This window comes from Trachemys scripta, chromosome 9, assembly GCF_013100865.1.
Source record: "Trachemys scripta elegans isolate TJP31775 chromosome 9, CAS_Tse_1.0, whole genome shotgun sequence".
Taxonomy (NCBI): domain Eukaryota; kingdom Metazoa; phylum Chordata; order Testudines; family Emydidae; genus Trachemys; species Trachemys scripta.
This window is the reverse complement of record NC_048306.1, coordinates 64699885-64723058: the sequence shown is the minus strand read 5'-3', so window position 1 is coordinate 64723058 and position 23174 is coordinate 64699885. Positions and strand designations below refer to the sequence as shown.

The following is a 23174-nucleotide window of genomic DNA, read 5'->3' as shown; positions in this document are numbered from 1 at the left end:
TAATGGAGCAAATAATTAAGCAATCAGTTTGCAAACATCTAGAACAGTGGTCTCCAAAGAGGGTGCGCGGCAGGAGGAGCGCTTTTTTTGTTTTTTGCTTCGGCACGGCAGGGAGTGCATGCTCAAAAATTTTTTACTGATAGGGGTGCGCGATCAAAAAAGTTTGGAGACCACTGATCTAGAAGATAATAAGGTGATAAGTAACAGTCAGCATGGATTTGTCAAGAACAAATCGTGTCAAACCAACCCGATAGCTTTCTTTGATAGGGTAGCAAGTCTTGTGGATGGGGGGGAAGTGGTAGACGTGGTATATCTTGACTTTAGTAAAGCTCTTGATACTGTCTTACGCGACCTTTTCATAAACAAACTAGGGAAATGCAACCTAGATCGAGCTACATTAAGGTGGGTGCAAAACTAGTTAGAAAGTGGTTCCCAGAAAGTAGTTTTCAGTGGGGTCCCGCAGGAATGAGTTGTGGGTCCGGTACTGTTCAATATCTTCATCAGTGATTTAGATAATGGCATAGAGAGTACACTTATAAAGTTTGCGGATGATACCAAGCTGGGAGGGGTCATAAGTGTTTTGGAGGATACGATTTAAAATTCAAAATGTACTGGACAAACTGGAGAAATTATCTGCAGTAAATAGATTGAAATTCAATAAGGACAAATACAAAGTACTCCATTTAAGAAGGAACAATTAATTGCACACATGCAAAATGGGAAATGACTGTCTAGGAAGGAGTATTGCGGAAAGGGATCTGGGGGTCATAGTGGATCACAAGCTAAATGTGAGTCAACAGTGTAACACTGTTGCAAAAAAAGCAAACATCCTTCTGGGATGTATTAGCAGGAGTGCTGTAAATAAGACATGAGAAGTAATTCTTCCGCTCTACTCTACGCTGATTAGGCCTCAACTGGAGTATTTTGTCCAATTCTGGGTGCCACATTTCAGGAAGGATGTGGACAAATTGGAGAGAGTCCAGAGAAGAGCAACAAAAGTGATTAAAGGTCTAGAAAACATGACCTATGAGGGAAGATTGAAAAAAATTGGGTTTGTTTAGTCTGGTAAAGAGAAAACTGAGGATATAGAAGTTTTCAAGTACGTAAAAGGTTGTTACAAGGAAGTTTTCTTAAATTCTGAGATTAGGACAAGAAGCAATGATCTTACATTGCAGCAAGGGAGGTGTAGGTTGGACATGAGGAAAAGCTTCCTAACTGTCAGAGTGGTTAAGCACTGGAATAAATTGCCTAGGGAAGTTATGGAATCTCCATCATTGGAGATTTTTAAGAGCAGGTTAGACAAACTCCTGTCAGGAATGTCTAGATAATATTCAGTCCTGTCTTGAGTGCAGGAGAGTGGACTAGATAACCTCTCAAGTCCACCTGTCCAGTCCTATGATTCTATGATTTTATCAACTACAATTGGTTAATAACATAGTAAAAGTGTCCTGATTGGTTAATAACTAAGATTATTAATTAAATTGCATAGTGTTCTAATATCATGTGTTGCAAAGAGTCACAGGAGATACCTTAAAGCAGGGGTCGGCAACCTTTCAGAAGTGGTGTGCCGAGTCTTCATTTATTCTCTCTAATTTAAGGTTTCGCGTGCCAGTAATACATTTTAACGTTTTTAGAAGGTCTCTTTCTATAAGTCTATAATATATAACTAAACTGTTGTTGTAAAGTAAATAAGGTAAACTTTAAAGTAAACTGTAAAGTAAATAAGGTTTTTTAAATGTTTAAGAAGCTTCATTTAAAATTAAATTAAAATGCAGAGTCCCCCGGACCGGTGGCCAGGACACGGGCAGTGTGAGTGCCACTGAAAATCAGCTCGCGTGCCATAGGTTGCCTACCCCTGCCTTAAAGAGCTGTTTGCGAGCTTCAGCCTGTGTAACACTGGGTTACAGAATCTCTTTTTAGTAAACTGTAGTAGTTTGGCCATCTATTAATGGTGTGCCAGAATTATGAACCCAAAGAAGTGGGTGTTTCTTTCTATGTATTTTTGGCGTCAGTCTTACTAAATAAACTGTGTGTGCAACAAATATTGAAGACTAATATTAGGAATTGACTGATACACAGGGATAATACGTGTTTCCTATTAAAATGCACTTTGATCTCGTTTATGCTACTGTCAGTTACTGACCTATTTGTAAATAACCTGTATAGACATACAAGGAACTTTATGTTTAGCAGTGTGTCTGATATTTTAGTTATTTACCCACAGATTCTGTCTGTTGAATTGCAGTGGAGGGACATGCACAGATTGATTTTTGTCAGTACTAACGATTCAAGTTAAAATTCAATTTTTATTTTATATATTTTTTTACAATACATTCCTTTTCAAGATCAGGGCTTCACTTAGTATTTCAGTGCCAGTTCAGCAAGTCTTGTGACTACAGTTAATCACTGCATAGTATTCAGTTCCTCAACGTTTGGGAATTTTCCTTCTAGCCAGACAAGTAAACAGCTGATGCATTATTACAAATCTCTATTGAACCTTCCCCTCCCTACACCATTCTCTAATCTGGCAGGTTAAGTGCAAATTCTAGAGAAGTTGATTGTGTGTGGTGGTGTTTTTTTGTTTTGTTTAAAAATACTAAAATAAATATTTTTCACATTTTTTATTTATTTATTTGCTTGCTTTTACTTTTCCCTGGAAGTAGTGATTTTGTTGGGGTGCAAATGTTCCCTTGCAATTGAGAGATTAGAACGTTGTGCTAGTGTGTGAGAAATGAAAATAGGTAGTCTCTTCCCATCACCAAAGCTAAATGAAATACAAAAAGTAAACAAGCTAAATGATGAAGAGGGCGGGGGAGACATAAGGTACTGGTAACTACACAAGGACCATTGTGTTAATGTAACTTTTTACGTTAAAATAGCCTTTTGAACTACCAGCTGGAGTAAGAGTCCTGTGCCAAGGAAAAACTCGTGGTGTACATAAGATCACTGCTTTGATGGCAGAGCAAAAAGTAGGGAAAGAGTATCCAAAGCATAAAGGGCTACTGTAGTGGTTGGCTTTCCACTGTAAATTGTACCTACCCATTAGTACATATTCTTTCTGCTTATACTTACATTTTTAATAAGGTTGTAGTATGTGTCATTAAACAGTGTCTGCTACAGTCTCCAGGCATTTGGTGACCAGTTGTTGACAGCAGGCATATTACTCCTGGGGGGATGCTGTGTCAAAAAATTAAAAATTCTGCATATTCTATTTGTCAAAATAATGCAGTATAATCACACCAGTTTCAATTGTTTTGGTAATTTTATTTAAACTACAATACAGAAAAAAGTCACAGTAACTATTCAGTATTTCCTAAACACATGAAAGTTAAGTTACAAACACTAGGTAACTAATACCTTGCAATCGAATTATAATCCTGGATTTTGATTTAAATTACATTACAGATCACCAAACTGCCCCCCCTCCCAAAAAGTAGAATGTCATTTTAAATTGCTCAGACTTTCACACATAAAAGGCATACAGTTTTGCTAATCATTGTCCTGGACCTGGGGGGTACTTTGGTAAGTGCTTGGTTTTGATTGTCCTGACATTTTATTGACTGCTTGGTAAATGTTTTATTTGCCCTCAGTCTTTTTTTTTTCTTTCTCCCCCTTCTTTATAATATGTAAGTAAAATAAATCCTGAGCTGTAATCTAACTCCATTGTGCCACTATGGCACAGGAGAAAAGTGAGAAAGCACATAGATATTCCTCACTGATTTCCGTAAAGTCATTTATAAGGCTTTACGTCACTCTGGCAATGTAGGGGCCTTAAAACTCTTACAGGTTTTGTGCTCCTGCAGGAATTGACTGAGAATGGGAACAGTTAACTAACAATAGGAATATTAACAATGTTACTAAGCAGGCAGGCTGCTACATTTCTGCCTGGGAGAAAGAGCTATCCTTGTGCATAATAAAAAAAACCTACTCCTCCATGCCCCCGGCAAGCCACAGTAGCAAGCGAGAGGGACAGAGTCTCTCTCGCACTTGTTGGCAGGCACGCATGCCCAGCCCCACCCTCTGACTGTGATCAAGGTCTCCCCGGAGGCACACATGCATGCCCAGCCCCCCACAGTGACTTGCGTTTTTGAGGGTGCCTGGGCTGCCAGGGAAGAGGCACATGTCCCACTGCAGATTTCTTTTGCACTTTTCTCTGCGGGGGGCACAGAAATATGCAGGACGTATGAATTGTGGGGGCGCAGAATTCTGTCAGGAGTAGCATATGCATAGGAAGTGAGCTTCTTATCTCCATATACCTGTACTCTCAGCTACTGTAAGCAGGTGGTTAAATGAAATATTATAATCCGAACAGATGGGCTGTACTGGTACTTTTTTTCTTAATATAGTGAAACATGTTTCACACTGGTTCAGGTGTTGCTGGAGGGAAATGGAAATGCTGCAAGAATCAAGCCCAAAGAGAGTTCATTTTGAACTCTACAAAATTATCCCACTCAGAGTAAGTGGGGAACGGGTGGAAATAAGGACACCAAATGTAAGCCCCAATGAAAGGAATGTCTTTTTTTTTTTTTTTTAATTGAAAGCAATGGCTGAAACTCCATCTCTAAGTGTCTTGTTGGATATCAGTGTCACAGCTTGCATTATGGTATCACATAGCTTGCTACTAACAAGGGTCACTTTCAGGTGGCCGCAAATCACCTCTAACACCAGCCAAAGAATGAGGTGACGATTTTAGCCTTAACTTTGTCTGTTTCCTTTTTAAATGTATTTGTACCTTAAGATGAGAGATGGTGGGAATGAATGTCTTCTGTGAATGTGTATTGAGACCTCTTTTAACATGCCATTAGCTTATTTATCAGTGCAGCTGGCACATCTGTATACTAAGAGTGTTAGTGTTTGTACAAAGAAAATTGTACACAGTTGCTGTTTATTTGTAGCTTTCATAAGACATACAGCCCTCTCTTTGTTATGTACTTCTGTGTACACAACATTCAAAAATATGTTGGCAGCTGTGGAGGAGAACTCTTAATGTGATGCAAAATAGAAGTTTTCAGTTCAAAGATCCTCCTCCTATTCCACGGGACTAAAAAGAGAGAGAGAGGATAGTCTTGTGACTAAAGCACAGTCTGTGAGTCAGGAAATCACGGCTCTGTTTCTAGCTGTGTCATGTACTTCTGGTATGATCTTGGCTCTTCAACTAATACCTCCATGCCTCAGTTTTCCTGTCTATAGAAGTTAATACTTGCATCTCTCCTAGTGGTGCTGAGACTTAACGGTTGTATAGTTCTTTGACTGATAAAGAATAGCATGCCCTGCATCAGCAATAATTCATATGCAGAGTGTTTAAAAATCTACACTGCAGACTATAGCACAGGTTATATGAGTTTATTATGCCAAGCATTCATCTTATATGCTATAATTTTAGAAATGAGGCAGTCTACAAATTTTTTTATCCTACATCCATGTAACTGTGAGAGGAGAAAATATTTATATCTGTCTCATTAATGAGTAAAATTCAAAAAGCCTCTTAAAATAATTCACTGTAATAGTTCTTGTCTGTTCCCCTTTCCTGTACCCACTTCTACATTTCTAAAAACATTCACCTACTCTGCATTTAAACGATTTGCCTGCATAATTCCACTTAATCTAAAAAGAGGCACTTTTGCTGTATATTGCTTTAAAAAGAAAAAACACCTCAAACCACAATACCTAAATATTGAAATAGCTATATTTGTTTTCCCCCCTTATTTTGAAAATAACTTAATAGATCAGTGGTTCTCAACCTTTCCAGACGACTGTATTCCTTTCAGGAGTCTGATTTGTCTAGCATTCCCTCAGTTTCACCTCACTTAAAAACTTGGGCTTTGGCTTCAGCCCCATGCAGCAGGGCTTGGGCTTGGGCCTGGTGACCTATTAAAACAAACTTGCCCACGGTTTGAGAACCACTGATATAGAATATAGAACAGTATAAAAATCATTGTGTGAAATTTTATTTTGTACTGAGTTTGCTAGTGCTTTTTATGTAGCCTGTTGTAAAACCAGGCAAATAGCTAGATGAGTTGATGTACCCCCCTGGAAGACCTCTACGTACGCCCAGGGGTACATGTACCCCTGCTTGAGAACCACTGGAATAGATTATTTAAACGGGGGATAAAAGATTTTCTAGGCAGGTGCTTTGAATACCAAATTTCATTCCATTTAATTTCTTTTCCCCTTCAGCAAATAATTAAAAAAAAAAATTGAATCAACATAGTCTAAACTTATTTGAACAAATATGTGTACTAGTTCCTAATTTAAATTACTGAAACCTTCACAGATTAATTACTTGAACTTGATAAAGTTCATAGTAACAATAAAGAATCCTTTGTAGTTTTGAATTTTCTAAAGCCTGCTACTTTAACTTTTTGGGAAAAATCTTTTTAAAAAACCTTACTTCAAATGTGTACTGCAAGCTATTTTTGAAAACCTTGTTAAAAATCACTGCACAAATTTTAAAAGGTAAGACAGGATGTTTTACAGCTAACCTTTGGTTGGGAGTGGGGGCTGGCACAGATTTTCAAATTTACCCCTTTTCCAGATTTTTAATTGATTAAGCAGTGAAAAGACAAATAATTTCTCCAATCTTGTAAAACTGTGAAAGTTTTACATAGTTAACAAAAAGATTGGGCAAAAATAGTATGAAGTTGGTGGCAGCCAAACATTACAATCACTATAGCAGCCTTACAAAATCCCAGGGATAGCAAATAATGCTTAATACTGTTTGGAGGAAAGGCTGCCAGACTTTCAGATGTCATCACATAACATCCCCAGGTGAACTACAGAAATTGTTTACATGTAGAAGTAGTATTAGCTACAAATATATTAAATATTTTCCTAATACTATTTCTACATGTAAACAACTTCTGTAGTTCACACAGAATGAGTGACAAATGACAAATGGGATAGGGGTCCTCCATATGATTGTGGATGAGAGGGGAAGGGATTCAGAAGACAGTCTCCTAATGTGATCCACAAAAGGAAAGTCTGACAATGCCTGGTGTACAGCCCTGGTGCATGCTCTAAATTTGTGAAATAACCAACAGTAAAACCAGGCTGGAATGAAGTTTGTGTGGGAGAGATCAAGATGGCTTCTGATTAGTGTGATTTTTTTTTTTTTTTTTTTTTTAATATTTGGTATCTTAAGGACCAACCAGTGTGGAATCAAATGCTGTATTACCAGCTTAGTTTTCTATTGGTGAATAATATTCATAGGTAGCCTTTGTGGTTGATAAGGTAATGAATCTGTGTTTGAACCTGGGCCACTATTTAGCAAAGCAAATCCCAGACTTTGGACCTGCAAAACATTTGCTCCCTGAAAGTATAGCCCTGTTCTTTTACTCATTTGCATCTTAATATTCTGCCCCTCTTCTGCATACAAGAAAATGCTATGTTTCTTTTCCGTACAAATTGAAAGTACCCAGTGAGCATATGGGATAGAAAGCATAAGTACTCATTCCTTTGTCCTGGCAACGTGAATCTGAAGCCAGTGTTAGAACTAAATTTATTACTATGACTGTAATGAACATTGTATCTTTAGTATTCTAATACTTTGCCCTAGCTAATGGTGTGTACATACCACAAATGGAAAAAACAATTCAGGCATTAATTGTATAAGTCTTTTTTTAACACGGTAAAAGCAGCAGTTTCATATATTCTTGATAACTTGATTGTATATCGCTTTGCATATAAAGCATTTAAAATATATTCAGACTACGGATGGAAAATGTTCCAAATGGCATGAAGTAGAGAGTCAGTGCAAAATAAATTACACCTCCTTTTGTAAAGCGCTTTGAAATCTAATTATGAAAAGCGAATATAAGAGCTAGGATAGAACAGGTCTGTTAATGTGTATATATTTGTATGGCTGTAAATAAGAAGTTTTAGTTTTAGAATTACTTTCACTACCAAATGAAGATATGTGAAGTTAATTTAGTAAGCTAATATTCTATCGTACTTCCCTAGGCCAGTGGTTTTCAACCTGTGGTCCGTGGACCACTGGGGGTCTGCAGAGTGTCTAAGATTCCCAAAGGGGTCCACATCTCCATTCCAAATATTAGGGGCCCACAAATGAAAAAAGGTTAAAAACCACTGCCCTAGGCTATTTTAACTTTTCTATGCATGAAAGTGCTTATATGGCCCCATCACTATATTATTTGAACTCCAATTTTGGAATCTATGTAGTATTTAATACACAGACACTCTTTGTTAGTATGTTGACTCCTAATCCCTTAGTGACTGTGTAGTGACTCAGGGTGCTGAGAATAGACATGATCAAGAAAAATGTGCTTCTATTTAAAACTTGGAAGTGAATTCACTTTAGAGTAATCTTTAAGTTGGAGAAGAGACTGATTGGCTCTAGGGATTGGTAATGAGATACTCATTTAAATATAGTATGGGTGAAGATGACCAAACTTTTATTATTCCCTGTATAGCTGTTTGTGAATTGAGTCTAGTGGGATGCAATACACAAACCATAATCCTAATTGGCATGAATTTTGTGGCCTTCTGTGCAACAGAAAAGGATTGAGGATTCATACAGAAGCTAAACTATGTTTGGGTGGGAAGTATGTCAGTACTGCGGCATAGTGGTGGGTGAAGAAACTCTCACTGTTATCTGTTCTTTGGATCGAGTGGATTTCGTTCTTCTGGGTTCTGGCACCTTTCATGAGCATTACATTATTTTTTTTAGAATCACTGTCTAGTACAGAAAAGTTTTAACTCCTAACGTGAAATCCTGGCCCTATTGAACTCAATGGGGCCAGGTGTTCACCCCTAATCATTAAGTGGAACACTATATGATAATATTAGCAGGTAGATGAAAAGAGCTGTTAAATCAGCAGAATTTTTAAACAATAAAAATTACCAGTTTTGAGACTTTCCTAGTCTTTCAACACAAAATATTTGATGGTTAGAATCTTATTCTGAAACTGTTTAAATTCCAAACAATGCCCCCAGTTCTGTCTTCAATAAGCAAGCACCACTTCTATTGAATTCAGTGGGAGTTCCACAAGTCTAGCTGCAAGTAGAATTGGGATCATTATATTTAATTAACAGTAAGGTTCTGACTTAAAGCTTCAAAAATTAGAATGATCAGAGTGAAGTCTAGAACTCTGGATTTATCAATTGGGGGATTGTTTATATAAACTCATCTGGGAAGTGGAATAGTATTTAATCCTTTTTTGACATTCTGAGGCATGTACTTTTTCAGCAGTGGTAGCAGTAAAGAAACATTGGTGTTCTTCATGCCCTTATCATGATTCATGGACTTTCTATTTTTACTTATTTTCCCTGAGAGGTTTTTTTGTGTGCAGTGTGCAATGAGCAGATGGGTATGTAGATATTAGTTAAAGCAATTATTAGCACCACACACTAGGATGACTCCTTTGACAAAACTGTCAAAATATCATTTACTTGGCTCTGTTGTGCTGTGGAAGGGAGGAGGCGGAGTGGTGCACCACTTCTCAAAGCTGATTGGCAGGACTGTACAGTGAAACTTGAAAAGACCATGTTTCTTTTCATTTCTAACCAGATAAGAAGACTTTCAGTTTTCCAGATTCGGGTCCATTGTGGTCTGTTCTCTGAACAGTAAATCTACTTCCTTGCCTTGAAGAAGTGAGCCAGTAAATTGTCAGAAGACTATTGCTTTTCCTGCTACCATTGCCAAAATTTAAAGCAGAGTTTTGAAATAATCTGGAAAAACATAGCTCTTAACATTTTGCCTTACTACTTTCTTTACCTCCCCTCCCATTATCTGTGTATAGTGCTAATGTATTGTGTACATATCCTCATATACACACCCCAGTTTTTCACATTGGGAATGTTAACAGCTTTGTTTTGATCAGGAATGCAACAAAAATTAGGAAGAGAAGCTTAAGTTTCAACCATAAGAAGCTAAACATTTTAGACATCTTCCAGAGCCGAGTTGAACTGCATGCACTAAAGGTAGTGCACTTTTGCACCAATCTGAGTTATTTGTTTTGGCAGTTAAAATTTTCACTCTTAGTTGTGGGATTAACAAAGAGAAGTTGATTAACTGGTGTCACTAGTTCAAGGGCACGTAGTAATAATTACACTACTATCATGAATTCAGATCACTGTTAACTTCTCCATCACCATGATCCTGAGCCATCTTCTGTTTAGCTAATATAATGACCTTTCTAGTTCCTTCAAGGTTTAGAATCTTACTTCTTTTTGCAGATGTGGGGGTACTGTTGGTGCAATTCTGACATGTCCACTAGAAGTTGTGAAAACACGGCTGCAGTCCTCCTCTGTTACTCTCTACATCTCTGAAGTTCATCTCAGCACTGTGAATGGTGCTAGTGTCAATCGAGTAACTAGAGTATCTCCTGGACCTCTCCATTGTTTGAAGTGAGTACTATCTGCATGTTCCTGTTCTTCTGATCCTTTTTAATTTTTATGGGGTATTATTGTATTTTCTTTAGAGATAATGTCAGACAACCCCTAACTTTTTGCCGTCTAAAACAGTTGATTTGTGCACTGAGGTTTTTGAATGTAAGTTCTTTACAATGTAGTCAGGCTACAGTCTCCGCTCCATAAATGGTTATCTAAATGTAACATTTGGTCACGCTGTGAGAGAATAAGATCAGACTGGAACTTCAGCCCCAGAAGAGCTGATTCTTATACCTAAGGAATGCCAAACATACAGAATGCTCCTAAATATGCATTTTATTTTCATGACATTATGTTCGCACAAGAATGTTTTCAATGACCTTGCTAGCCAGTCAGGACCCTTGTTTCCATGTAATTTTTCAGATGATTTTGATAGCCAAAGAGCTTCTGACCCAGTGGGGAGTCCAGGACCCTAATACAACATGACTTGGAAACATGGTTATCCCTTGTCCTTTCTCCTCTGCTTATCTCTGATAACCAAAAACTTCATGGTGGTTAGAGAGCAGCTGAAGAATCTCTACCCTGCTTCTACCAAGATCTGGAAAGCTGCTATTCAGTTTCCCCAACACTTTCTGTTACAGGTGTATTATTGAGGTTGCCTGACGCTTCCCTTTCTATGATCCTGTTTTCACTTGCTTGCAACTTTGCAAAATTTTAACTACTTGTGCTGAAATTTTCCACACTTGGGTGTCTGTCTCAGGCTGGGAAAAATATGTTGTTTTGCACACATTAAAAAAAAATCTGGTGAACTTTTCTAGCGACCTCACATTGTGGAGCAAGAACTTCAAATTTGGTAGGGAATGGGTGGCATTTGTGTCAAGGATGTGCCTTAAATTTATTACTTTAAATTTCAGAATAGCAGTAATTTTGTATTCCTGCCTACAAATCAGTTTATCAAAAGATGGCTATATGTACCTGAAAGGGATCATACCCGGAAGGTTCCACTCTTTTTTAGCAAGAAAGCCCAAGTTCTGAATGAACAAATAGGGTGAAACAACATAGGACCCAAACCCTGAATCTAACCGCTCGGTAAGCAGACTAGGCTCCACCATCAAGTGATGGTGCTGCTGCTATTGGATGGATAATAGCAATGTTCCAGTTTGATAGACTGGGCCTCTGATACTGTCTAGTCGTTAATTATTTTATAAATGAATGATGTTCCTTCTCTGATTGTTGGTCTACACGTTACAGGTGAAACTCTAGCTTCATTGAAGACCATGGGAGTCTTGCCACTGACTTCAGTAAGGCCAGAATTTCACCCTTCATGTCCTAGGCTAGTAACAGATAGGCTGCATCTAAATCTTACTCCTGGGGACATTCTGTGCCAAAAAATTAAAAATTCGGCACACTGTATTTTAAAATTCTGCAAATCTTATTTGTCAAAATAACACTATATGTAATCAAACCAGTTTCAGTTTATTTTGGTGATTTATTTCAAAATATCTGTCAGCAAGTATGTCTTTAACAATACACTCTAATTTCCCCAGAAATAGAGAGTTAAAAGCACGACAACCCAGTTCCTGTTTCTCTGCTCCCTTTCTCCCTGCCGCCCCCCAGCCCAGCTACGGTGCCCCCCCCCCCAGCCAGTACATCCACACACCTCTCTTCCCCCAGAGCTCAGCCATGGGGTCCCCCTTTGCCCAGATACCCGCACCCCCTCCCCCCCGCAGCCCCCCCCGGCCCCCCCCCCCCCAGCCCAGACACTCATGCCCAGGGATCCAGAAGGAGAAACAGCCAGATGCTTGGTCCCAGGCTTGCATGGAGTTTCCTGCACACCGCCAGCTCCTTCTCTGTGTGTGCTGGGAACTACAGCTTCCAGGAATCCTCTAGCTCCCTCCCCATCCCACCTGCAGTGTCCTCTATGTGTGAGCTGGGCTCTGCTGGATCCAGTGGCCCTAGTGGTGGCCAGCAGCACTGCAGCCCGTTTCTGTGGGGGAAAGGAAATTCTGCACACACAGAATTCTGCAAAATTCTTCATTGCACAGTGGTGCAGAATTCCTCCAGGAGTAAAATCTAGAGCTTTCAGCTTCTTAGGTGGGTTATGTGGCAGAGTCTCAATTTAAGGATAATTCCATGGAAAAGTTGTAATTGACGCTAATGTTCATAAGTTGCATAGAAAGAACAATTCTGGGACTGGGAAGCGATGAACTGCTGTCCTCTGTAAAGCCTTGCAACCTGACCTGAACCCAATGGTATCCGACTATTAGTATTGTGATTGGGTTGGGTCAGGTCATCTCTGATCCTTTGCTCCTGCCTGTGAGCTCACCATAGTGGCAGCTGCATGCCCCACTCCTGCCAGCCGCCACTAGCTCATTGTGCTCTACATGTGCTGTGGAGTGAGTGGCTCTCACTCCGTAGCGCACACACGGTGCAGTGACGTGTCCGTGGCAGCCAGGAGCAAAGCACACACTATGTCAACCCCCCAGGCAGGAGGTGTTTGGAGACAGACTGTGGCCTTAAGGTGTGGGGAGAGGGAAGGCCCCAGCCAGGCTGAGCCCCAAGGTCGTGCAGGTTCGGGGGAAGGCTATTGAGTTGGGGTTGGTCTGAAAATGACTCGACACTCTTGGATCAGGTATGGGTTGGTTGTGCTCAGGTCAGTGTTTGGGTCCAGCTTGGGCTTTAAAATTAGGCTTGTGCAGAGCTCTAGTGCTGTAGTCTTTTCTCTTAGCAGCTTGAGAAGGTGGGCAAAGGAGTGTTAAGTGGGAGACCCACAAAAGATTGTTCTTGTCTTGTACCTCTGAGATATTTCAACAAACCCGTTTCTGACAATATAGTACATCTGAAGTCTCATGAGTCTGAGATGTCAATCCTAGAGCATCCATCAGTAGAAGGAATTATATAAAATATATACATAGCCAAGCTAAGAATATGGTTAAATTTAATTTAGTTCACTCTGTCAAGCAATATGACAATATTTACAAATTACTCAGCTTAATTTTCAAAAGAACCTCCATGTCTAATGCGTACTTTTAAATAGTTTAGTATCTGCATGTATACAGCTGATAGATTCTACATGTCCATAACCCATTTCTCCCAATGAGTTTTGTGGATGTGACAAACTGTATCATAGGCAAACTACTTTTTGACTATCAATTGCATAGCTATTAGCAATGCAGTTTTTTTCACATTGTCGTTCAGAGTTAGCCTCCTCTTTTGTTTGCTGTCAGCAATTAAGTTAATGCAATAGTTCTTATGTGCTTTACATGAGCTTGCTTCTCTTTAGAACAGTGGTTCTCGACCAAAGGTCTGAGCAGGTTTCAAGGGATCCTCCAAGCAGGGCCAGTGTTAGAATCGCTGGGGGCCAGGGCAGAAAGCCAAAGCCCCACCTTATGGGGCTGAAGCCTGGGGCCCTGAGGCCCGTCACCTGGGGCTGAAGCCAAAGCCTGAGCATCTTAGCTTCACAGTTCCCCCTGTGGCAAGGGGCCCCGGGCAATTGCCCTGCTTGTACCCTTTAACGCCAGCCCTGGCTTTTATATACAGAAAATCAGTTGTCATGGCACAGCTGATCCGTGGAGTTTTTATAGCACGTTTAGGGGAGGGGGCTCAGAAAGAAAAAGGTTGAGAACCCCTGCTTTAGAACTTGTTGGAACTTATCCTGATCTATATGGAATAAAATGTAAAAATTGTTGCCAAAGTTAAAATGGATAATTGCAGATTTTTAAAGGGTACCTTAAAGTGCAATCAGTACTGGAATAATTTGGGTTACATTTTATAGATATATCAATTCAATTTAGCATACTTAGTTTCTTTTTGTGCCTGACACACACAGCTAGTGAACTTGGAGCCTCACTTGTGATTTCATATATTTAATAAACCTAGGTATTTTTGTTCTTGAGCCTGATTGCCCCAAGAAAGCACCAATGTATACTGGAGCTTGTTTATGTGTTGTCAGAAGTCTTCAGACATTAAAATATTTATCATGTGGTTACTTTTCTTTTATTTAAAATTTCCTTCTAGTTTTAGGGGTTGATTTCTGTCTTCTGTTCTGCTAGCATGCTATGTCTGGCAGACATAAAGTCTGATTATTATCTGACACCTGTGGGGAAAAAAACTGGTGTAACGCACTTGCTCAATACAGTTACTTGTGAGTTAAGTGACATCAGATGCAGATTACTCTTGGGGGAATTCTTCACCACTGCACATGTGCAGAATTTTTATGTCCCCTGCAGATTTCTTTGCTTCCCCGCAGAAAAAGGGAATCCACAAGAGCAGTCATACGACCCTTCCCAGCAATATGTTTCAGGTGCCCAGGGCAGCCGGCAGAGAGGTAAATCACTGTGGGGAAGGGGGCTGGACTGGGGAAGACCCAGCTGGTGACTTCAGCTCTGCCCCGGGCTCAGCTGCTAGTCCCAGCTGAGCTGGGGAGGACAGGACTTCCTCTTCCCCTGCATGACATCTGGGGCCATGTCAGACCCACTTCCAGATTTCTTCCCCAGCTGTAGGAAGCTCTTCAAACTCCTTCCCCCTCCCTTCTGCACGTTTCTTACACCCATCGCTCCTCAGCTGCATGGGGAGGGATCATTGTACAAGGAGCTGCTGCCCCATCTGCCCAACCCCCATGCATCCAGACCTCCTCAAACCCAGACCCTCCTGCCTAGCCTCACTCCCTCTTCCCACACTCAGAACCCCCCGACGAGCCCCACTCCCCCTGCATCTGGATCCCCCCACTGTGGCCCTCACACCCAGACCCCCTGCTGAGCTCTATTCCCTCCCCCCCCCGAGCCCCAATCACCTTCATCTGGAACCCCCTGCAAAGTAACATTACCATTGCACCCAGAACCCCCCCAACAAGTCCCTGTGCACCCAGAACCCCCACACAGAACCCTCTCAATCCACATCTGGACACCCCCAACACTAAGCCCCCTCACACTTGGATCCTGCCTTGCTGAGCCTGCCTGCCCATACCTGGTGCACCTGGCACAGAGGGGCAGGGCCCTGGAGTGTTTCTGAGGCAGGCCCTGTCCTTGCACTGTGTCAGGGTTGGGTGGAGCTCACTGCTGACTCTGTGTCCCGGGGGGCGGGGTGGGAGGTGCACAGTGATTTCCCACCTCTGTGCAGCCAGTGGCCTGTGCTTCCCAATGCCATGCTGGAGCCTCCACATTTATTTCACAAATTTTGCAGAATTTTAAAATACTGTGTGCAGAATTTTTAATTTTTTGGCACAGAATGCCCTCCGGAGTAGCAGATGCATAGGTTGTGATGTCAAGAAGTTCTGTGCACCCTCAATGTTCATTGACTTCTGTACTTTACAGCAGTTGTTCTCAACCTTTTTTTTTTTTTTTTTTTTTTCTTTTGCCGACCCTTAAAAAATTTCGATTGGAGGTGTGGACCATGTTGGAAATCTGTTATCTGTATATATCGTTGAATTCTTCCATCAGTTTTCAGTCTGTCTTTTGCACACACCCCTTAGAAATGGTCCGTGGGCCACAGGTTGAGAACCGCTGCCTTACATAATGAGCCCATAGTGCCACAGTTACTCAGGGTCTCTGCTAAAATTTGAAAGTGCTATAAATATTGAAACTTTGCCTTTAGCTTTAGTTTTGCTAGTAACTCAATTGTTCTCTCTGCTTTTGTAAACCTCATCTGGCTGGATGTTAAGAGATACAGTCAACTTGAAATCTAATCAATTTTTTTTAAATTGGGTTACAAGTAGTTTAAGTTATTATAACTGTCCCTGAGTATCCTTGCCACTTTTACCTTTTGTCTTCCAATTTTAAGTTTTTTGTTGTTGTTGTTTTTTATTTTTTGGGTTTTGTTTTTTTCTCTCTCCCCAATTGCTATGTGAAAAGCCCACACAAACAATGGGGAAAACTGACAAACTGTGTTCAAGGAAACAGTAAAACTGACTAGATACAATGTGATGTCAATTGCATAAGTTAAACAACAAATAATAGTGAAATATTTCCTTCCCCCCATTTCAATGATTATCATCTTAGGGTTACAAATAACTGTAGCGAGTAGTTAAAAATTTCAGAAAGAAATGTGAGTTAAGTTGACAATATTCCTTAAAGGTCATCCCTGATGTAGCTCTCTAAAATTTGCTTTTTACCAAAATATTTTAAGCTGATTTTTATCAATGGATGATGAGCAATTTGAATCTAGCTTTAGTTATTGTTTGTTCAAATGCAACCTTTTCCCACTGGGTGTGTGTATATGTGTATATATAAGTAATTGAATTTAGACTCCCAGGATAGCTCTCCAGAGATTCTATTGTTGCTCTCCTCAGATGAAAACCTGAGTAAAAACCACAGAAGCACTACTGAGTGGAAATTTAAAGAGAGATTGTCAACTTTATTAATTTTTTTAAATTAACCAAAAAAAAATTCAGTTTCTGATGAGACATCCTTTTAAAATAATATGCTGTTCTTGATTTGTATTCAAGTAGTATCTACACACACAGTGAGGCAGTCCCTGTCCTACAGAGCTGACAGTTTTAAATGGATAAAGGATAGGAAGGGAATAGAGGCACAGAGAGGTAAAGTGACTTACCCAAGGTTACAGAGCAAGTTGATGGAAGTCATTGAACCCAGGTCTCCTGATTCCCCATCTTATGCTATATCCACTAAACTATTCTGCCTACCAACGTGCTATGTGGTAGGATTTTTTTTTAAATAATCCTGTTGCCAGTTTATAGTGGATTTCTTGTTAATATTTATAAGGGTCCCTTATGCAGAGGAACGACGAAGGCCCTGATTCTGCATTTTGCTCTTTGGGCAGACCCCTGCACCTGTGCAGTGCCCCATTGGCTTCAGTGGGACTCTCTACAGGAGTAAGGGTCTGTCTGTACAGATGAGATTGCAGAACCTGGTCCTGAGTATACAGGCAAAACCATGACTTGCTCAAATGCATGAAGTAAACAAACTAAAAAAAGAGAGAAATGTGTATAGTCTTTTTCTTTTAGCGGCTATAACCTATTCAGACAGAAGTATGTTTTTCTCAAATTCATGATGTCCTTTAAATGCAACTAGCATGGCTGACCTTGTGTTGTGAAAAAATTAATCAGAATCATGTACAAACTAATCTTATATCTACACCCGTGCCTGACACTCTACAGATCTTCCCAGGCTGCTGCTGCTGTAAGAGGCAGCCATAGAGGCCAATGCATATGTGCCTCTTCTCCCTGAGGTTCCAGGTTATCTCATCAGCAAGGATGGCGCTTCCTATTAGAACCTAGAGGGGGCAGGGGGAGAACATGGCCTCATCTCACAGATGAGATTAAAATAAAATAGTTTATGTATTGATTTTAAATAACTGGTTAACTACCTTGTGACTATCTTTCAGCAAGTGAGGCCAATCATGCTGTAGGCTAAGATCTTGCCATCTGTCCTTTACTGATGAATGTGTGCAGAGCCACTTCATGGGGACTTTGCATGACCACAAGTGTTGGTCCATGAAGATCATCTTGTAGGAATAGAAACTTGGAATAAATCCTTCAGTGTATTTGGAAATTCTTTTAACATGGCAAATTTGTTTAAGTATATGTTGTTGTAGTGGTTTGCAAAGTATTTTTGGAAAGTGGCTAGCACTCCACTCATTTCAGTTGAGCACTTAAGAGATTGTGAAATCACATCTAACCTACTCCTGGGGAAATTCTGTGGAACACCCCCCGCCCACCCCGGCAGAATGCCTATGTTTCCCTGCAGAAAACATCAGGAAAGCACAATTGCCCCTCCTAACAGGCGAGGCACACAGGGTTACCTGCCACTCTCCCTGCCCCCCTTCATTTCTGCAAGTGCACAGTTGCCCAGCTGAAGGAGGCTGTGTCTGCGCTCTGCTGACTCTGCAGCTGAACGCTGCCTCCTGGGTCCTAGTGTCAGTCGTGTTCCGCTTCTGGGTGCTGGGAGCCTTCCTGTTTTCTGTGCAACAGTGAGTGCCCATGGTGGGGCTAGGTAAGGGGGTGGGGGAGGAGGAGGAAGTGTGGAGAAGAGGCAGTGGGGAAGGAAGAGGGGGGTGAAATGGGGCAGGAGGAGGCGAATGTGGGAGTGAGGGGAGGGGATGGGGCATGAGGCAGTGGGGGAGGGGAATGAGATGGGGAAGAAAAGGAGATGGCAATCGCGGGGGGAAGCAGGAACCCGGCATGCAGTGTCCCCTCGGCAGCAGCTGGGGTCTCCCCGTTAAGAGGCCCATTGAACAGTCACCCTGACAAACCCTATCCCCCTACACCTGGATCCCCTGGATGAATCCTGCACACCCTGACCCACACCCCACTAAGCTTCAACCAGCTGCACCTGGACCCCCACCCCATCAAGTCCTACTTCCCTAGCACCCAGACCCCTCCACTGAGCCCCCCAGACTCCTTGCCAGTCCCCACGACCCCACACCCAGACCCCCCCACTGAGCCCACATACCCACATCGCCCCTGCTGAACCCCATCTCCCCACACCAGATCCCCCTCAAGCCCCAACCACTCTCACCTGGCTCCCCTGCAGAGACCCATTGTCCCTGGACCTTCAACCCCCTCAATGAGCACTTGTGCACCCAGACCCCACAACGAGCCACCCGCACTGAGAGAGCCCACACAGGAACCTCTCACACCGCACCTGTATCCCCCCACACTTGGATCCTACTGGGTTGAGCCTGCCCACCCACACCTAATTTGCCTGGATTTGCAGAATTTTAAAATACTGTGTGCGTAATTTTTATTTTTTTGGCACAGAAATTTAAATTTTTTGGTGCAGAATTTCCACAGGAGTACTAACTGTTTTGGGCATGAAGCTGAAATGTTGTCAAACATCTAGGAATGCTCATACCTCATAACCAAGAGGTATTGTGGTTATGTAGTGCCATTATAACTTTATGGAACACAGATGCTTATTTTTATAAACTTTTTATCTAAATTTTGGGTTCTGTTCTGCAGCAGAAGTTGGGTGATTAGATAGCAAGGGTGAAAAATTGGGAAAGGGGGTGGCGGGTAATAGGCACCTATATAAGACAAAGCCCTAAGTATTGGGACGGTCCCCATAAAATCGGGACATCTGGTCACCGTAACCAGAAGAGTGTGATGGAGTGGACACACTTGCTCAGAATTTGACTGTTTTCCAATGTTGGTATTCAGAATACATTTGAAATCCTCTTGAGCATTATACTTAGTCTTACCGTGCACATTCAACTAATCTTTTGAAACCTTTCCAGACAGGGGCATTTTACGCAACAGTTGAGTTTGCAGAATTGACTAATTCTCTTGTTGTTAACCTGGATGTCAGTTTTGAACAGGAAATGTGCCTGAAAAGTGTTGTCTATATTGAACGGCATATCTAAACTGATAAGATTGATGTCCTATATTGCAACATCGAGTTGGCGGTTAAAAAAAATATTTTAAAATGTGAACCTCCAGGGGTGGTTGCAGTGGCTCTGAGGTTATACTTGCATCTTCCCTGCTTTTTTTAAAGCAAACCCTGTAATTAGCATCAAGGTTTAGGCTTAAATAGTTTTGGTATGGTCAACAATGTGATAGTTCAGAGCTATATTACCGTATCAAGAGATCAGAACAAATCCTGTGCTGCCATACACCCTGTGTCATTTGGCCTGCCTTAAAAGTCACAATCCTATGGGACAAGTATTCAAAATTCTTATATATTGACATGAATTAATTTAAAGTATTACTTTATTGCTCAGTATTTTTTGTCCATTCCTTTACAAGTCCCTCAAAAAAGTGTGATGGTCTCCCTCCACCAACACTATTCCCAGAGCCATGCTGATAATGGGCTCAATCCTGCAAGATGCTGAATGCCTTGTTCCCAATCTAATAAAACTCTTATGCCTCTGGTTAACTTTAAACCTGAATAGTCCCATTGCAGTCATTGTGATTACCCATGTGATTAAAGTTTAGTACAGGGGTAGGCAACCTATGGCACGTGTGCCAAAGGAAGCACACAAGCTGATTTTCAGTGGCACTCACGGTCCTGGCCACCTGTCCGGGGGGGCGCTGCATTTTAATTTAATTTTTAAAAGAAGCTTCTTAAACATTTTAAAAACCTTATTTACTTTACATACAACAGTAGTTTAGTTATATATTATAGACTGATAGAAAGAGACCTTCTAAAAAGGTTAAAATGTATTACTGGCACGCGAAACCTTAAATTAGAGAGAATAAATGAAGACTCGGCACCCCACTTCTGAAAGGTTGCCGACCCTTGCTTTAGTACATGCCAAAAGGCTTTCCTGGGTTGGGGTCAAAATGCTGAGCATTGTGTAGGAATGATCCAAATGGTAGGAGAAATGGCTCCTATTTAACCTGGCTTTACACCCCAGTAACTTCATTGGGAATAGTTAGGATATACAAATCAAAGAAGAATCTGGCCCCACAGATGCTGAGCCTTAACCCTGCAGTATGGTAGGAGACTGAGGGAAGGGAATAGGGTACGCAGAAGAGCTGTATGCTTTCCAACATATCTGCCCTATCTGTCTCTGTTCATATTATGGTAGGGGAGCCTCAGGCCCAAAATTAGTACTTGTCATTTTCCAAACACAAAGTTAAGTTAAAAATAGGCTGAAGACTGAACACTCAGTTGAACATCTGACAGCTCTGTGAATCTTTTGAGCATGAACAATATTTTTTTCACACTTTAGAAGACTTGTATTTTGCTAGAAATCCCGTTGTGCTAATGAAACATATAATACATTTTTTAAAAATACTAATTTAAGTTGTATGCTGGAGGGAAGGAGGTGTTAGTATTTTTGTATGTAATGTGGTATTTTCCTGTAAATTTCAGCATATATTTTAAATTTATAGTTTAAACATACTATGCTGTTGTGTGTCTTGTAAAATTGAAGAAATTTTGTTGAAATAACCAGAGATGGTATGTTGGTGTTTGCTTGTTTTTGTGGTGAGTTGTTTGTTTTCATTTGTTTGAGGAGCAGGGAGTGGCTTGCATCTGATTTTTGCCTTCGTTAGATTGGTGATATTAACTAGAGTTAATTTATCCCTAAAATCAGAACCTTTTGGATGTTGGGAATTGCCATGTCCAACTCTTCTAGAGTATATTTTTCTCAAGAACCTCCCCAGGTGTAGTATTTTATTTGGGGATAGGGGTTCGTGGGAGAAAAGAACAATAAAATTAAATGTTTGGTCCCACATTCTGAAAACGATACACAGGAATCTACAGCAAGGTGAATAGTCCAGGAGTAATAGACGGTAGACATTTGGATTCATTTACTAAAAGGACCCTTTTGTAGCTAGAAGAAAACATGTATATGTTGCTGAGCCTCTAGGATGATCTGTGTTCTTTACACATGAAACTGAGAAGTGTGTGTGTAATATAGCAATGATGGTATAAAGAATTGAATTCACTTTTTGTGCCTATTTTAGGAAAATTTGGTTCTTTGCAGTTACAGTATTAACTTGTTAAAAAGAATAATTAGTTTGTACGTAAAAGATGAGCAAAGCTTAAATTTAACTAAACTGTAGCACTAATATGTAGGCCAGTTATACACTTCTAATGTATATTTAATGTTTCAAAATCACTTTTTGTTTTCCAGGATGATCTTGCAAAAGGAAGGTCCTCGTTCTCTGTTTAGAGGGCTAGGTCCTAATTTGGTAGGCGTTGCTCCTTCCAGGTAAAATCTAATAATGTGTTCAATAAGTGAAATAATTTTAGTCTAGTGTTAAACATGTGTATGTCAAGATTTAAGGCATGGGGGGGGCTTGCTTCAAGTGAACTGTTACATCTGTTGTGGAAATATTTAGTAGTAAGGCCACTTTTTTTCCCCCTTTGTATAATTTTTAAATTTGAGAGAAACCGGTTAGGCCATTCCTCTACAGAGCAACCTCCAAACCCTACCGAGCAACTTCCAGATGTGCATCTCTGTATCCACAGCAATATTTGATAGTGCCCGTTTCTGAACTTTTCTGATGTCCAGTTTTGTACACAGTGAGTTATACAGTATTCTCACCTCCAGTTTACAGGGTTGTATGTGTGCATTATGATGAGATAAAAACAAGGCCACCATTTCCTATGATGTAAGGTAGTAACTAAATATACATTTGAAATCTTCAGTTAACCTATCCTCTTCAAGAGAACAATGGGGAAGAATACTCCTAATACATTGGGCCTGACTCACTCCCTGAGATCTGCTAGCAAAACACAGGTTTTGGGCAATGAAAGTCCACTGGGGGAAAGGCACAGTAATGCAAGCTGTCTGCAACCCCCATTTCACCTGGTCCAAGAGCCAGCTAAAGCAACCAAGGAATTGGTGGGACCTGCCAGTGCAGGAGCAGTGTCAGGGCACATAGCCGAAACATGTTGAGCCCCTGTAGGAACTTAAATCTACCCTATCCATTGGAATCTGATGAGAGGGCAGTAATGATGCTGACATTTGCCTTCTTCAGGGGTGAATGCTTCTGCTGATGTACCTGTCTTGGTAGTCACAGCATTGTGCAGTTGCACCTGCTGGAGAGACTCAAGCCTCATATTTTGAGCAAGCTTAAGCAGAAGCTGAGATTCTTTTAAAATGTTTATTAATAATAATTAATGGATGGAAAAGACCCTAATATCACTTCAAAATAGATGGTAGGCTGTGTGGTTAACCCATATGGCTGCTTTCAGTATTTGTACCCTATGTATTTACAATTACATCTTCCTAGTGCTGTTTTATAGTCCATTCCACATATTAATTCCCCTTTGCATAAAGATGCTTCTCCTAAACTCCATTCATTCTTAGCTTCAGCTCATCTCCTCTGTCTATTCTTGAGCCTGCTAACCTCCTGTAGTTTATGGAGTCCCCTTTTTTTGTATTCTTTCCAAAATTTTAGGGGAAGATTTCCAAAA

At 40.7% G+C, this 23174-nt stretch overlaps 1 protein-coding gene across 2 annotated transcripts in view; it reads left to right on the top strand.

Annotated features, from left to right (window-relative positions):
* SLC25A36 (solute carrier family 25 member 36) overlaps positions 1 to 23174 on the top strand; it is a 62186-nt gene that overhangs the window by 13729 nt on the left and 25283 nt on the right. For both annotated transcript variants that reach the window (XM_034780819.1, XM_034780820.1), the window contains exons 2-3: positions 10195 to 10365; positions 21886 to 21963. In XM_034780819.1, coding sequence (XP_034636710.1) covers positions 10195 to 10365; positions 21886 to 21963 — 249 coding nt within the window. The remainder of the gene's footprint in view (positions 1 to 10194; positions 10366 to 21885; positions 21964 to 23174) is intronic.